Source organism: Anarhichas minor, unplaced genomic scaffold, assembly GCF_050575085.1.
Source record: "Anarhichas minor isolate MPS153535 unplaced genomic scaffold, ASM5057508v1 ptg000010l, whole genome shotgun sequence".
NCBI lineage: Eukaryota > Metazoa > Chordata > Actinopteri > Perciformes > Anarhichadidae > Anarhichas > Anarhichas minor.
This window is the reverse complement of record NW_027466456.1, coordinates 18,726,729-18,742,741: the sequence shown is the minus strand read 5'-3', so window position 1 is coordinate 18,742,741 and position 16,013 is coordinate 18,726,729. Positions and strand designations below refer to the sequence as shown.

The following is a 16,013-nucleotide window of genomic DNA, read 5'->3' as shown; positions in this document are numbered from 1 at the left end:
TAAATGTAGTGAAGTCACAGAAAATGGAAACACTAAAGTAAATTGCAAGAAGCCTAAGTTCAGTAAATGTATTTAGTTACATTCCACCACTGCTTTGAGTAAATTAAACATTAAATATAAATCATCATGTAAATTAACTTAGGCACCACTTTAAACAAGGGCTTATAAGTTGTAAGTGATGTTTTCTATTCATGCTAATAAATCATTTTTAATGTGAAATCATTAAAATGTGTCTTGTAATCACCAAAGTTAGCCTCTAATGTAACTGACTTGTCATGAATGTATTCTGCGGGGCTTTGCGAGGAACACAAATAACAACTAATGATACTGACATTTTACGATATCTTAACTTCAGTTCTGCGAGGCTACGGCTATTGATACAGCTGTATAGTTTAGATGTGCATTAATCTTTGTATTAGCCACAATTACAACAAATATTATGAAGTTACATAATATGAGAAATAAGTGATTTACTTGAAAAAAAAATAACTCTGACCTCTTCAAGTAATATACAACAATTGATGCTTCAAAAAAACAGTAGAAGTTAGACATTTATCAAAATGAAGCCTCTTTGCGTAATTATTTGCAGTCACTCTGGTTCTTCTCCACAAAAGGATCATCATAATTTCACAGTTTTAATGAATTGATTGATTCATTTATTAATTGTCTTCCAGAAAGTCTTCCACCAGTTTGTTGAATTCATCAGCGTACCTCAGGTGGATATTGTGTTTACCCTCTGGCATCAGGTGTAATCTAGATTCAGGACAGAAAAAAAGAGGCTATACACGTCACATGTTTTTTTCCTGAATTTAAGGTAATTATCACATTGATATTTAAATGTGTGTGTGTGTGTGTGTGTGTGTGTGGGCGGTCTCACCGTGATCCCTTGATGTGTTTGAGGAGACACTGTGGGTGGAAGCTGGGCACCATGGGGTCTTTCTCTCCATGGATGATGAAGGTTGGACAGCTGATTAGGGGCAGAAGCTCCAGGCAGATACTCCCTGACCGGAGGACATTTAGGTTAACATTTTGGCTTTTATCTTTTCATCTGCATTACATTATCAATACTTTACAAACATCAATAAGCAGCTTCCTTCATAAGTGCATTATGACAACAAAGCATTCCTCCGCGATCTCTTGATTTGATCATTTCTGATGGTTTTCAGTTTTAACTTGACTTGTGTAATGGATCGGAAACAACATGGATTCAGTACCTTCCGGTCTTTCTGCATACTGTGCGACCCCATCCCCCCAGGCCTCCCAGGTTTTAGCAAAAGCTTCTGCTCCATACACATCCTCCATGGGCTTCCTCATCTTCGCACTCCATTTGGAGACGTCTCGGACCGCTGCGTGTTCCCACAGAGACCCATGCGCACACATTATACAAAGTTATGAATGATTACACCAGGCACAGTGCACACTGTTTGGGACTACACTGGTAGATCACCATTGTACAGCTTGAGGTCCTGCTGGGAAACAAAGGCATTGGCTCCCCATACAACCATCTTGCTGATCACGTGGGGGTGCCTCGCTGCTGCGATCATAGCGGTGATTCCTCCGTCACTCCACCCCAGCAGAGAGAACTTGCCAAAGCCTAATGCCTGTAAAATGAGAGATGTTATTCATCACTGACAAAGTCTATATTGTCTCATGTGCAACAAATACACTAAACAATGAACAAACAGACCTGAATTAGCTTTGATTCTTCTCATCACACAGTTTGGTGATCAAAGCACATATTTGCTAGACGGTGAACTACATATGGCAATACAAATTATAAAAAGCTGCTGTAAACATGTATGTGCATGGGTTGCTAAACCGATAGCATGGATTAATAAACTGTGTGCTTGATTTAGCAGTCGGGATTATCATCAGTGTCAGAAACACAGTGAGAGAGCTTCCTGTTTATAGCAGCCATTTAGAGATTAGCTAAGTACAATTCAGAGGAGGTATCTTAAGGTATAATTTGTGCTTCAACATAAAGAGTAATCTTGCCACATAAACATGCTTTGACTGACTTTTAAAAATGTATATTAAGTGCATCGTACAGGAAGTTATAGTGTGTTCATTATTAGTCTGAAAGCAGTTTTTACCCCCTGCTTTCATTTAGCTGGAGAGACAATTTAGAACTTCCTTATATGACTTTGAAACTTTCCCTCCACAATTATAATTTTCCAATTTCTATTCTGAATGCATGACATGTATTCCAGCATTGCTTCAAAGTGTTCCTCAATTGAGCATTCAACTCATCAATCCATGCGCTCACATTCACACACCCATTCTACTCTTAGATAACTATGCAATTCATGCCGGTAATAATGATCAACAGACGGATAAGACCTTCATCAGATCCACTGCGTCCTTTGCATCCCTCTCAAAGAAGTCAGGGGGGAAGTCTCTGTCCGGGGGGCGGGACTGTCCGTAACCACGGGGATCCCAGCCCACGACAGTATAGCGCTCCTTATTCAGAGACTTCAGCTGAGGTCCAAAATCAGTCCGAGTGCACCCTGTGGTAGAAGAGACCAAAACAAAAAGGCTTTCAACAAGCTCTAGCGGATGAACACATTTGGGACATGAGGCAGAGATACTGTATGTGTGTGAGTGATTTTGCCAGAAGGTCTAAGAAGAGGTATGTTGTTGTTGTTTTTACCCAGAGCACCGGGAAGCAACAGCACAGCGTGTTTCCCTCTGCCCGTCTGCTCGTAGTACAGATCCACTCCATTAACACGCTGCCTGCCTGAGGCCACCGAAGAGCTGCGGGGAAACAGACAAGCAGACTGTGGCAGTAATGGTCATGGTGATGGATGTAAGAACAGAACAGCTCTGTCTGGTGAAAAACACTGGCTTTCATTTTGGCAGTCACAGCAAAACCAAATATGACCAAAAACTACAGCCATGACAACATGACAACATGGCTGTGTTGTTCTTGTGTTTCATTAGTGTTCAGAAAAGTTCGATCAGCGGCTGCGACTCATGCTCAACATCCTGGTTCCCCATCGCCCTCAATGACAGCTTTAAACATTCTTGTAATTTTGAATGAATCTTGACAACATTGTTGTGTTATTACAGCCATGTTACTGTAAATGTGACGGTGTTTTGTCCTCGTTTCTCCGTTTGCACCTCCAGGTCATTGGGACTTGCTGTTAAACTCATGCTGTGAAGGAAGGCCCTCTGAGCTGAACATGCCAGCAACGATACTTTAAGAAAACAGGAAGCTGCACGGAAGATGACTGCATTCTTTGATAAAGCGTCGCTGAATTAGAAAAAATAGTTGCAAAAAAAATGCTGCAGTCGAGAAGAAGTCTTGTGGACTTGTGCAGATATTGTGTCGAGATGTCCACATGGATAAGATCCTGTAGGATTTTAGCAGGACATCTTCCACAGACGGCTAAAGCTGTTAACTCAACACAGAGTTCTGATCAACAGGGTTGTTATTTGGTTGAGGGCGTAAAATCTACTTTGAATCAATATTTTTACAGCAATGATTTACATTGAAGAACAGAGCCATATATTTTATATAAATAACATGCATGATTGTATTCTCATAGAACATGTCGAAGAGTAATTAGTCTTCAATTTTGTCTAAGAAATGTTGTTGTTTTTTGGAGGAGTTATGCATCTCATCATGTATTAAAAGAACAAAGCAGTGTTTTTTGTAGATATACCTGATTAGAGAGGGGGATGTTGCCATACGGTTTCAGTTTCTTCTTCACTTGACTATATAATAATGGGATTTCATTTTGTTTATAAGAAAGCATTTTTATTCCTTTTTCATTTTGAAAATATCCACTCTTACATGGTAGGCTTGCTAATGAAAATATACCATATAATAATACGTGTATCAGCAACTAAAATACTACTACTAATACTGATAGATAAGATTAGATTGGTTAACAATAGACATAGCGTTTATAAATTCTCACAATTCCTGCAATGCTATTTCGTGCATACTGTATATGGTGCACTACCTGCACACACTGCGCCATCTAGTGGCAACAAATCAAACAATCCTTCAGAGAAACTCTGCTAGAAGGACGAACATGCTGCAAACGGCAGGGCTGGCATTTCCTGCTTTGGTTTTGTTTTTCACTGCAGCACTCCGTGGTTAAAGTCCAGGCTTTGAATGTGCGAATTTACATTCAAATATCAAATTGAAAACAGTTACCAGTACAGCTGTGCAGCGGTCGTGGCTCTCCTCGTGACGGTTCTGCGTGTAAAGAAACGTCCTCGGAGTAAAAACAACGCCATTCCTCGGACGTCCTCGCAGACCGAACCGTTCTGCTGCAGGTCTTCTTCTTTAGGTGGTTAAAGGTTAAACTATGTCTCTTTCTGGCTGAAGACATGTAATCCAGCACTGCAGAGTTTTTTTTTTTTAGGGAATACAGGAAGTCAGGTTGGCTCTTTCCGCCTCGTCTTTATTGACATAACATTTATAGCGAAGTAGTACGAAAACGAACCGAAAGACAAACATTCACGTGAATCGTATTATATTCGACACACTGGGAAATATTTCAGTAACACATTATTTTACAGATCAAGTTCCGAAGAAGTTTGATAGACCTATGTGGAACAGGGAAAGTAGAGACAACGAGATACAGTAAATAGGCAGGTGCAGTTTCTAGCAAATTATAATTGAAAGTAATTTATTGGAATTGTGCCAACAGGGCAATGTTAGAATATAAAAGTAGTCCTTTCCAGAAAACGTCCTGAGGAGGGTTAGGAAACTATGAGACCTATAAAATAAAGTTTTACGACTTTACATTTATATTCCTTTTGTTTGCCAACATGTCACTCACAGACAAAGAGTTAAGTACAATATGGTATCCTACATAGTGACATATGCTTGGTGTCAGTTAGACCCCAGAGACCTCTTATGAAATAACTATGACGTTTAGTTTGAGATTTTGGAGGGGTAAAGCTGTATAAATATTACATTCAACACCAATCAGAGATACTGCAGTGTATTATGTCGAATAGACACCAAACATTGAATGCATCATTTTCGAAAGCAGACTCCTAAAACATGGTTCAATGAAGTTTAGCGTATTATCATGCACACATTTGTTGATTAGCACCTGAAAACAAAGTACTGGATGTCATTAGTTTTGCAGGTATTTAGTCATAAAACAAAGTATTGATTGATAAGTGTTGGATATTTTTTCACTTTTATAATTTGAGCTGCTGTACCAGTAAAATTAACTGAAAAATATGAACACAGTTTATCCTGAGGGGAAGTGAATGTCTGTAGGATTATCCTCTGAGCACCATGAAAGTCTGAATCAAGCTTCAAGGCAATACAATCAAGCACTGTTGAGACATTTGAATAAATCAAAGTGGTAGACAGACCGAACGACATACATGACCAAAACACCAAGAGCTCTTTGGGTCCAGGTTCTGAAATGCGAGGATCTGCTTTTAATTTTTTTCATATAACTGACTATTGTTGGCAGTTCAAAGACGTCACTTTGACCTCTGGTAAATTGCAGAAGGCATTTTTCATTATTTTTAATAAAATAACTGATTACTTGACAAATCAAGAAAATAATCCTCAGATGAATTGACAATGAAAACAAGTGTTTTTTTGCAGCAATGATTGAATAACTCTTTAAGGACTTTACAGTGTAGTATTGTTTGGTTGTATCAGACATACATAGCTCCTCATGTGCATTATCTGCTGGCCTGGGTGTAACAAACAAACTGACATCAATCTTGAAAGTAACTTCTATGTCTCCCTCTTCTTTCTCTCCCTTTTTAGAGACTGATATAATCATCAACATATCACATTATTTACTGCCCTCCTCCCACACACACCTACACACACAGTGATGCTCTGGTGGAGCTGTTTCTTTATAATTTCGTTCTAATGTGTGATGTGTCTGTTTATGAATGGGTTTGACCCGCTGCTAGCTAGATGAGCTGTTGAGACCTAATTCTCTGAGGCAGGCAGGCAAGCGGCTTTTTGTAAACGCCTCCACTCTCCTCTGCCTGTCAGTGTGCGTCTGAGCTGTGCCACACACTGAACCACACACAGGAACACAACACACAGACGACAGAGCCGGGCTAAAAATACCTTGATCGCCGCAGAGCGGTGTGTTGAAGATGAAGCACAATTTACTGGAAATGAAGTGACTGAAATAGATGCAAGTGAAGTGTCCACTGAGAATCAACACAATTTAAAAATAAATGAGGGATTTCTTGCTTCTTAGACAAAAACAACGTTTATAAGCAATTCGCATGAAATTAGAAAAAGTCCTTAAGTATGAAGCTGATAACAATAAATGTGAGGATTTGCTTCTTTTCCCTGATTTATATAAGAGTTTTTAAGCCACGCTAGCATCAATGTAGCATGTCGGTTCACCTCTTTTGTCCAGACTGAAATAAATCAGAAACTATTTGGATGGATTTCAACGAAATTTGGAACACTCTTGGTCCCCAGAGGATGAATCCTAGATTGACTTGGTTGATTCCCTGACTTTTCCTTTAGCACCACCAGAAGGTACGACATTTTTGTTTTGGAGCGAAATACCAAGACAGATATCGGGTCGTTTTGCCATGACATCTTCTCCTGACTGTTTCCACTAGAGCCACCAGAGTGGCTCAAAGTTTTCACTTATTTGTTTGCTTATTTTATTTTATCTACAACATGGATTGGTGTAAAATGTGGTACAGGAATAAAAATACCTGTGTCGATGATGTAGCTATACTTCAAGTTGACTTAGTAGCTGAATTTCAACTAAGAATCAACACATGAGTTTGAGCCGCTGAAAACATGGTCTCAAATCAGAAGTATATCTCTATAGAACAAAATGTTTACTGCCAAATATGCAAATATAAAAGTTAAAGTCTGGAGAGAGCATTGTTTATGAATAATCATTTGTGTAGTAACGAAAAACTCAGTTTGGCGCCAGAAGCAAACATCCCTTTAACTGTCATTGCATTGCTGAATCCTGATTGGTGCACAAAAATGTGTATCTCTTCCCACTTTGTTCAAACCAGCAAGAAGAGCACAGACAAAATGAAAAATATTGAAAAACGTTATGTGAAATAACAGAAACTGTTTGAACTTATTTTGAACAAGTTGTGTGTTTATGTAGGACACCATTAAAAAAGTGTTTTAAGCTAAATGGGCGAATTTGTAGTTCTGCGACAACTTGCCTGTCATCTTAAGAACATTATCTACATTGAGATTTATTGCAAGAGGCATGTATTTTGAGCCTCATTCAGCAGTGCTCCTTTTACGGTAGCTCCTCAGCAGATAGTGATAGGATGGGCCACTGTTGGATCTGTTCTCCTCTGCCCCTCGACCATCTTTGTCTGGCTGGTATATGCCTGTCCACATTCCCATGACCCAACTCCTGGTCTAAATATAAATATCTAAGCAGCACTGCTAAGGTCACATTACGTAATCCCAAGCAGCACATTCTCAATCAAGAAGCACTGGGAGCGTGAGCTGTGGACGCGTCGAAGGCTTTATGATACCCTGGGTCAGCAGTGGTGGTTTGAAAAATGATGGGACGCAGTAACAGCTCGTGCTTGACCAGCGGAGCTAAACAATTCTGGAGCACTAGGTGACACACGTTAAAAACCTGGTGAAAAAATAAATAAATTGTGTCCTGAACTTGATGGGATTTTCTCACGACCTTTGGCTGACATGGGTAATGGGATAAATAAGGTACAGTATCAAATCTCTACACAAGAAGGATTAAAAAAACATCCAATCCTTCATTACCATACTTGAACATGCTTGTACTTTCACAGCCTTTTCTTTCTTCCTTTGACTCAATTTTCTAACTGTCTTTAGATCCTGCCTGATCTGTATCTCGGAAATATCAAAGGTAAGATGTCCTGGCTTTGTCACTTGAGTGAAGAATTAATTTATTTTCAGGATAATAGTAGAGTGTGTTTCAGTTCCTCATACAGAGGGGCATGTGGTGAGATGCTACGCTGAGATCAGTTTCTATAGAGTGGAGAGGTCACAGAGTGGAGCAGAATGATTGAAGTAGTGTATTTTGGTGTAAAAAAAAAAAATACGATTACACTGTGTTTTTGCCGGTGTGTGTGTGTGTGTGCGGGGGTTGATGTGTAACTCTCTGTCAGCTGCTGGAAGAAAAGAAATATTTTTGAGGGTTGCTGAGTGCGTGAGGGTTGGTGTGGGAGGGGATGCCCCGCGGTGTGGGGGTGTCCCTACTGTGAAGCGTATTCCACCTCTTTCCATACCTCAGCAAATGCATCAACAGGTTGCTCTTAAAAAAAAAGAATAATCTGTGCACACGTTTAATGGTGGCCGCACAAGAAAAATATGGATAATTTTTTGTAAACATGACATGTTGAGGGAAACGCTGTTAAAAACGGAAATCTAACGCCTTTCACATTATCCAGGCCTTTAATCTTCTTTTATCCTTTTTGCGCTGCATATTTTAACATCTCAAACTTTTTTGTCTTCGTACAACAGCAAGCGAGTATGACGAAGAAGAGTAAAACTATTAAAATAAAATATGAAGACCCCATACCTCTCCTACAGAGGCAGAACAGCGATACAGAAGCAGTGAAGTTGAGAAAAATAATTAAAGGTATCAGGCTGGCCGGCAGACAGAGTAATGCCTTAATTCTATGCCGATTCAAAAAAAACAAATTACTATTATAGAACCTACCTAATATTCTTACTAGAGACCCTTAAGGGTTAATTGAGTTAAGTGTTAATATTAACACTATGCGAGTTAAATTCACACTTCCGATTTTGCTGAATTCAGGGTCTGGAGGGAAAAGTGTAGTACAACAAAATGTGTTATCTCAGCTTTCTTGAAGGCTACTTTTGAAGTTCTCTGGTCAAGAAAATAAACGTATTAACTATATTAAACCAGCGATTTTAAAGATTTAATTGTGTGATTTAAAGCTGAGATGGCAGTTACCTGCTACTCTGCTAAGCTAGTTACGTTAGCTTTAGCTGGAGTTTAGAGTTAGCAGTAGTTTAGCGTTAACTGGGTTTCTATTCTACATAATGGTTGGATTTAGCTACTGTCTCATTATGTGTAATACCATTGAATTACCAAGATGTTAGTTTACCAAAATGGATATATACAGATATCAGCTATAGGGAAATATCAATAAATAAATGTATTTTTAGCTTTAGCTATCTCACCAGCTAACGTTACCTTGTTTGCTTTTACTGATAGTCTGTTTTTATCTTCTTTTTGTAGTTTCTTCTAATTTTACATGCTGTTTTCACAGAAATGATACATTTCTATGTTGTGATAATAATTACAATTTAGTACAAATATGATTATGTTTTGGCTGTTTATAGTAGTGTCACTGGTCTGTGCTCAGCAGAGGAACAGTTGTTGGCACCGTGACACCCCATAAAACTATTCAGGCTATCTCATGACCGAGTGAACACACTTGTGGACTTGTCTCATTACATGACCTTCAAATCACTGGCTTACAGTGTAAGTTACATAATCAGATTGTGTTTCCTACGCAACTATCTTAAGGATTGTATCAGTTCGTGTTTTGTCTTGCAGTTTATACAAACTCTCATGATGTGTGAAATCTATTTGGCTGGCAGGAGGGTTCAGTTCAGACTCATCTTGGTATTGTATAGGTGGCATCAGCATCCTGCAAACTTGCAAAGCATGAGAAAAATGTGCTCAAAACACATCTGTCCAAGGTAGAAAACCTTTGGCTTCCTTTTAAAGAACAAAATTTGATTAGAACAAATACTGTTTCTTGCTTCTGGGCCAAGCTGTTGGACTGTTTTAGAAACATTGGTTTTCCGGTTTTTCTTTCAGTTCAAAACAAGAGCAGAACGTTTAAGGCCACATTTGTTTGGGAGACAGGGGGGTTGTTGTTGTTGGGTAGAAATGCTTAATTTAGGTTGGGCCTTACATGAGGTGATCTTTGATTGGATGGAAGGAATATTTGAGGTGATTGATTTTCTGTGCGATCCTCAGATGCGCGAGACAGGGAGCTGTTGGCGCAGCACAACATCACCCACATCTTGTCCATCCATGACACAGCTGCACCCATCCTGGAGGTGAGCCGTCTTCTCTGTGTCTTATATCGGCCTGTTTGACCCTGTGACCCCAACATTAATCCAACCATAAAATACACAACAACAGCAGCAGACCTGTGGTGCCACTGTCTTTTTCTGGCTTAATATATTCATTAGGGCTGCAGCTAACATTTCATTTTTTTAAATTATCGATTCATTTGTCTATTGATTTTTCCAATCAACTGATTCATTTCTTAGTCTAAAAAATGGCAAAGAATAGTGAAAAATGTCCATCAAAGTTCCCCAAAACCTGAGGTAACTTCACTTATTTGAGAAGTGGGAACCAGCTAATTTCCAGATTTCTTTGCATGAAAGCCGTTGAAGTAGACCTTCAATTAGTGTGTAAGGCAGATGTTCGTATTTTCAATTCTGCATGGAAAGTCCTTTTGTCATGTATCTGTCAGATGACTTGGAATTCACCAGGTTTCACTAAATAAGCAGCAGTCTACCATCAAGCCATTAAACTGGGAGACATTTTTCACACAAGGTGCTTTTAGTTCAGCAGCTTGATGTCCATAAAGTCTTGAAAGTGGAACTGCATTAAAAAAAAAAAAAGGTTTCTGGCTTTTCACAGCTGCAGAGAGAAATGTGTTTTTCTTGTGTGTGCGTGAGCGAGTGAGTGTGTGAGAGAGAGAGAGAGAGAGAGAGAGAGAGAGAGAGAGAGAGAGAGAGAGAGAGAGAGAGAGAGAGATGTGATCTACTGTGAGAACCTGGTTGGTTGAAAGTAGAAATTTGCACTCACTGATCTCAATTTGGTAACAGATGTAAAAAAAAACATATTATCTCAATTGCAAAATCTGTCCTAGAAGAAATAAAGTTGAATTTAGAGACCAAATCATTTCAGAATAATAGCGGATGAGCCATTTGAATTTGAAAGAACTTTTCCTCTCTCTCGGTCCGCGTTTGAATCGTTTTTGAGAATCTTGATCTCCAGTGTCCGCTTTCACAACTTTCATCTTTTCTTGTTGAAAGCGAGCATGAAAAGTGCTCAGAGATTTCTGTACACTTTCTCCATCCATGCTAGTATCTTTCATTGAACGCTGAAGAGAAACAGCAACTTGTATTACAGTATCACTACCCAAACTGGTCAACCACCAAGACTTTTACACGGCTTTGGGCCTGAAGTCATGTCTGACTCGATGAACTGTGTTGCCCTTCGTTCAGCTGCTCTTTAATCACAGCTGCTGTACAAATCTTTGATCTTGATCGTTGGATTGCTCTCGCATTCGCATGGATGACACAGCTTTTTGAGCTCTGTGGCATGATGACTCAGGTCTGTTTGACCAGATGGGACGGTGTATTTGCATGCCTAACAGTCAAACTGCTGACTGATTGATTTCTTGGAAGATGGCATGGTGGTTCATGAGAGAGGAAGGTAGAATTTGCAACCACCAAGTCTCAGAGGTCGGACATGCCCGTATAGTATGTGGCTCCAATTAACATACCGCAAAGTAAACGGACGTGGTTAGTTTTATTGAACAAAATCTGAGTTTAAGAAATTAATTTCTGCACTTATCCACAATCTGCATGCACATTGTTTGAAAGTGCATTCGTGCTTTCGATCAGCCTGGGTTTGATGATGGTGCAAAGATACAAGTGGACTTCTCAGCATCTCTTTGCATAACCTAACTTTTTTCTGTAAACAGTCACAATTTCGCCGATATGAGACTTACATGCTCCTTCAATATGTGCAGGTCCGTTTGTGATTAAGCATGCGTGTGTGTGTGAATGATTACTGCGTGAGACTCTGTTTGAGTGTGTGTGTGTGTGTGTGTGTGTGTGTGTTGTGTGTGTGTGTGTGTGTGTGCAAGCTAACCTGTCTGGAGCACTTCCAGAGCTCGGTGTGTCCCAGAGGGCTAAGGGGTTTTTGCAGCGGTGCAGTCATAACGGACAAGGTAGTTTCTGTCCACTGCATGTACCATCAGCTGCCAGGTGCACAGTACAAAAACACACATTAACACACACATTAACACCCACACACACAGGCGAATATCTCGTTATGTCTTGACCTACCATACCAGCGGGGTCAGAGGGGCAAAGTTTCAGGGGCCGTACCATACATTCGAAACAGGAAGTGTGTTCGACCCGGTGTTCAAACAGATGACCTGACAGGATGAGAAACCCTTTTTACACTTTGAGAAATGTACATTCATTAATTCAGTGGGTTTGTCTGCAGAAAATACACCGTATTGGGTTGTCGAGTCTAAACTTCTCCCCCCTTCACCCTCTAGGACATGACGTACCTGTGTATATCTGCTGCTGACCACTCGAAGCAAAACCTGTGAGTACTTACAGGATATACAATATATACAGCAATATGAGGTTCACTATGTTTGAAAGTTGTACAATATTGGATTTGATGTATCTACCATCTGATGATCTGTTGCAAGTGTAATTGCGTGAAAATAAAAGTACAATAACAGTCCAATTTCATTTTACATTTCGGGGGTGTTTTGTATCAAATACATTTTTTGACATCCCACGATTTTTATACATTTATGAAAGTATATCTATATGAAAGTGTTCTTATTTAGGACATCATATTGAAAAGAGTCACACGTACAACCATTAATGATTGAGCACCGTACACCAAAAGATTCAAACTATCAACAATTTACAAAGTCTTATGGTTGGAGGGCAGGTTCTTGCTGTCAATATCTGATGGATTAAAAACTGCAGAATGGTGCAAGAAAAGTGGAATCAATTGATTAATAGATGGAATAATTCTCAGCGGTTTGATTCAATCATAATTTCAATACCTGCCTATAATATTTGATATTCATATTTCTACAAGGATTCAGTACTTCAGAGACAGCATCATGTTTATCCACGAGTCCCGACTGAAAGGAGAGGGCTGCCTCGTCCACTGGTGAGTGATTTGTGTATTAATGTACTTCATCTTGAAATAACGTGCGAAAACAAAACTTAAATATGAATCATCAAATAACACTTAAAGGGAATTTCAGTCTTATTAGTGAAAACAATATCTTCCTTTTATGTCTGGTTGTTTTAACTGCACATTACTTCCTGCATAGGCCTACTCTCCATTCATATGTTCATTTAAAAATCATTGTCATTTTATACTTTACATTTCGTTATTGATACGAAACCGGTTTCATTTGCATATGAGGATGTTGAAAGGAAGAAGCACAAATATTCAGATCTAGTTGATTTTGGTTAGAATGATGATTATTTGCCTCAAGATGATTATTAACTGCAGGTCTTCATATTTCAGTAACCCAATTTTCATTTTCAACCACATCAAAACACATCACTAAACAGGAAAAAACTAATTCTGGTTAAAAGCTCTCATTGAAAATGTCATCACCTTTCATCTTTTCTCATATCAAACAAGACAAAATCAAGCATTTAACCACAGCTTTAGGGGGGAAAAGGGGTTTCACTTCTTTGCAGACTAAATAAGAGAATCAGAATATGTGTTGATTGTTGTTGTGTGCTCTCAGTGTGGCAGGCGTGTCCCGCAGTGTGACTCTGGTGGTGGCTTACATCATGACGGTGACGGGTCACGGCTGGGTGGAGTCTCTGGCGAGGGTGAGGGCGGCCCGGCCGTGTGCGGGGCCCAACCTGGGCTTCCTCCGGCAGCTGGAGGAGTTTGAAAACACAGAACTGACCGAGGTGAGTGATACCCTGCTGATCTTAAGATCATTAACATTTCATGATATCAAACACCTATTTTGATTATTCTTTTTTCAGCAGCAGACATTGAATTTATTTCTCTAATTACCTCTCTATATAATAGTTTGAGTTGTCACTGGCAGAGTCTGCCACTCCTACGTGGGATTCAAATTGTGCATTCATGCACAAGGGATTAACAGGAAATGATGCAAATACGCATTGGATTGGTGTGGAAGTCAGTGTTTGTGGACAACATCCCACTATGGTTTTAGTATTGCTGTGTTGGACAACATTGTTGACTGTCGTCTTTGATAAAACAATTTGACCTGATGAATGCCTGTTGGCCACTGGTTTGTTTGGTTGCTCTTTAAACAGGTATTCTTTTGTTGCATTTCCAACAGAGTAGCTGCTGAAAGAGCAACTTGACACCGGCTGAAAAGCACTGTTTCATTGCCCTCTCTGGTTGAGCTTCAAGCCTCTTCCACTTTTTTTAGTTTGGCCTGTTTGACAGTTATGTAACAGGGAAGGCGCAGACAGGAAGCAGGGGGACAGAGAGGGGAGTAACATGCTACAAAGCTCCGCGGTCAGAATCAGACTCAGGACGTTGCGTATACAGTATATGTGGCATGCGCTGTAACCGTTCGGCTAACAGCGGCGCTTTAGCCTGTGTCACTTCTGACAGGTGACATGCCGCACACTTCTGATCACACTTGTAGTCAGATGTGTGCACTGTTGCACCTATAACCACACCCGACAGTGAGTACACTGTGTACTGACACACCCTGTAGTACACGTCTACATCACTGCAGCGAGGTGAGGTCCACGGGAAACAAGATTTTGTTTGGGCAAGTAAAGTTGCTCTTGAAGGCGTGTCCGCTGCCCCTAGTCAACAATAAATGTGTCCTTTTGAGCATTGGCACACATTTTGGACCTGTTGTGAATGGCCACACTCCAAGAATAGAGCGAGACGAGACGTGATGGTCATTCAAATAAGGGCACGCACTTTCGGAGAATATACCTACAAAGCCATCGATTTGTGTTACACTCTGTCATAGAAAACTAGTCAATCGCTGTGTAAAGTTACAGAAATTGTCGGGCGCAGACCACCCCTTTCAGGAAACTGGCAAGAGAAGAGATCTGACAAGCACGTCATTTGAAGCACACTGACTCCAAAAACAACTTGGACTAAAATCCAACTCGAACTAGCCTCCCTCTCTGTCTTAGTTTCCCCTCCCTCCATCACTTGACTCAGCTGTCATGTCATGTCACTGTTAGTCTAACTCTGCCCTTCCCATCCAGTATCAGGCCTGGTGGAAGGACCGGTACGGGAAGAACTCGTTGAACGATGATGAGGAGATGGAAAACCTTTTAACTGGGGAATCTAACAACAGCAGCAGCAGCGATGCCATAACAACCAGCATCTCTCCTGCGCTGGGTGCAGGTGGCACCTGAAGAAATGTCTTCTGGGAGTCTCGTCTTTCCTGGAGTCAAGCAGCTGAGGGAGTGACGGGCTTCTGCTCGGACCATTAGACCCACTAAAGACCAGACCAGCTGTTTGCCTTCATCGTCGATAAATGCTCTGTATCAATATGATAACTTGAATATCGTGTTTGCAGGATGGCTAAGGAGTCATGTGAGTGTGTATGGAGGGGGGGGGGGATTTTTTGATGTCGTCATCTCAGTCCCCCTCCTCATGTCATGTCCTTGCCTCTAACTGTCAAAACAACATGCAAGGGCAGTCAAGCATGACACCAAGGAAATATGTACATGCAGTCCGCAGTGTGAACTCACACATTTAGCAGCGTTCACTCCCCGTTAGTTACGTTATGCTGTGTCTTCTACTTGAAATATGAGTAGTCTAACACGTTCTGTGTGCAAGCTGAGTAATACTGTGTCTTTCAGTGAAACAGTATCAGAAGCAATATTTATGTATATTTACTTATCAGTTTTATTCCTTAATTAATGTTTTTTTGTTTTTGTTTGTATTGTAAAAAAGCGTGTGGTCTAAATAAGACTCAATTATGCCATTAGTAGGATTCACAGTCAAAGTTAAATTGTGATGGCAAGAGTTTGTGGAGTTAATGATTCACAACTACATTTCTGCTCCAGATTATAATAATTTACACATGTGAATTTGCATTTTATTGAATAAAATCACTAACATGAAGTTTGATTCATCAAGTGGATATTTCTTTACCTGGGGCCTTTGTAGAGCAGTGGGTGCTGACATCGGGGTGTGAGGTTCCACGCTGAAGAGTGGAAAGACAGAAAAAAAAAAACATTTCTGCTACAATGTTTAGATTTGTTTTGTGAATGGCATACTTGCATG

General features: G+C 40.1%; 2 protein-coding genes across 4 annotated transcripts; one reads left to right on the top strand and one right to left on the bottom strand.

Annotated features, from left to right (window-relative positions):
- Window positions 1-53: 53 nt before the first annotated feature.
- Window positions 54-4,385, bottom strand: bphl (biphenyl hydrolase like). Its single transcript, XM_076088492.1, has 7 exons — window positions 4,166-4,385; window positions 2,651-2,754; window positions 2,341-2,507; window positions 1,448-1,601; window positions 1,215-1,346; window positions 878-1,001; window positions 54-753 (listed from the first exon to the last, which is right to left on the bottom strand). Exons 1-7 carry the CDS (start codon window positions 4,246-4,248, stop codon window positions 660-662), a joined length of 858 nt encoding a protein of 285 aa, XP_075944607.1. The 5' UTR covers window positions 4,249-4,385; the 3' UTR covers window positions 54-659.
- Window positions 4,016-15,851, top strand: LOC142946876 (dual specificity protein phosphatase 22-B-like). 3 transcript variants are annotated; one of them, XM_076088495.1, is made up of 8 exons: window positions 4,016-4,301; window positions 5,756-7,672; window positions 7,802-7,835; window positions 9,948-10,030; window positions 12,280-12,329; window positions 12,843-12,917; window positions 13,513-13,684; window positions 14,984-15,851. In XM_076088495.1, the coding sequence occupies exons 2-8, from the start codon at window positions 7,652-7,654 to the stop codon at window positions 15,134-15,136; spliced, it is 588 nt and encodes a 195-aa protein (XP_075944610.1). In that variant the 5' UTR covers window positions 4,016-4,301; window positions 5,756-7,651; the 3' UTR covers window positions 15,137-15,851. The 3 variants fall into 3 exon arrangements, with proteins under 3 accessions (XP_075944610.1, XP_075944609.1, XP_075944608.1); XM_076088494.1 differs by having other exon boundaries at window positions 4,016-7,672; XM_076088493.1 differs by lacking the exons at window positions 4,016-4,301; window positions 5,756-7,672; window positions 7,802-7,835; window positions 9,948-10,030 and adding an exon at window positions 10,085-11,943.
- Window positions 15,852-16,013: the final 162 nt, after the last annotated feature.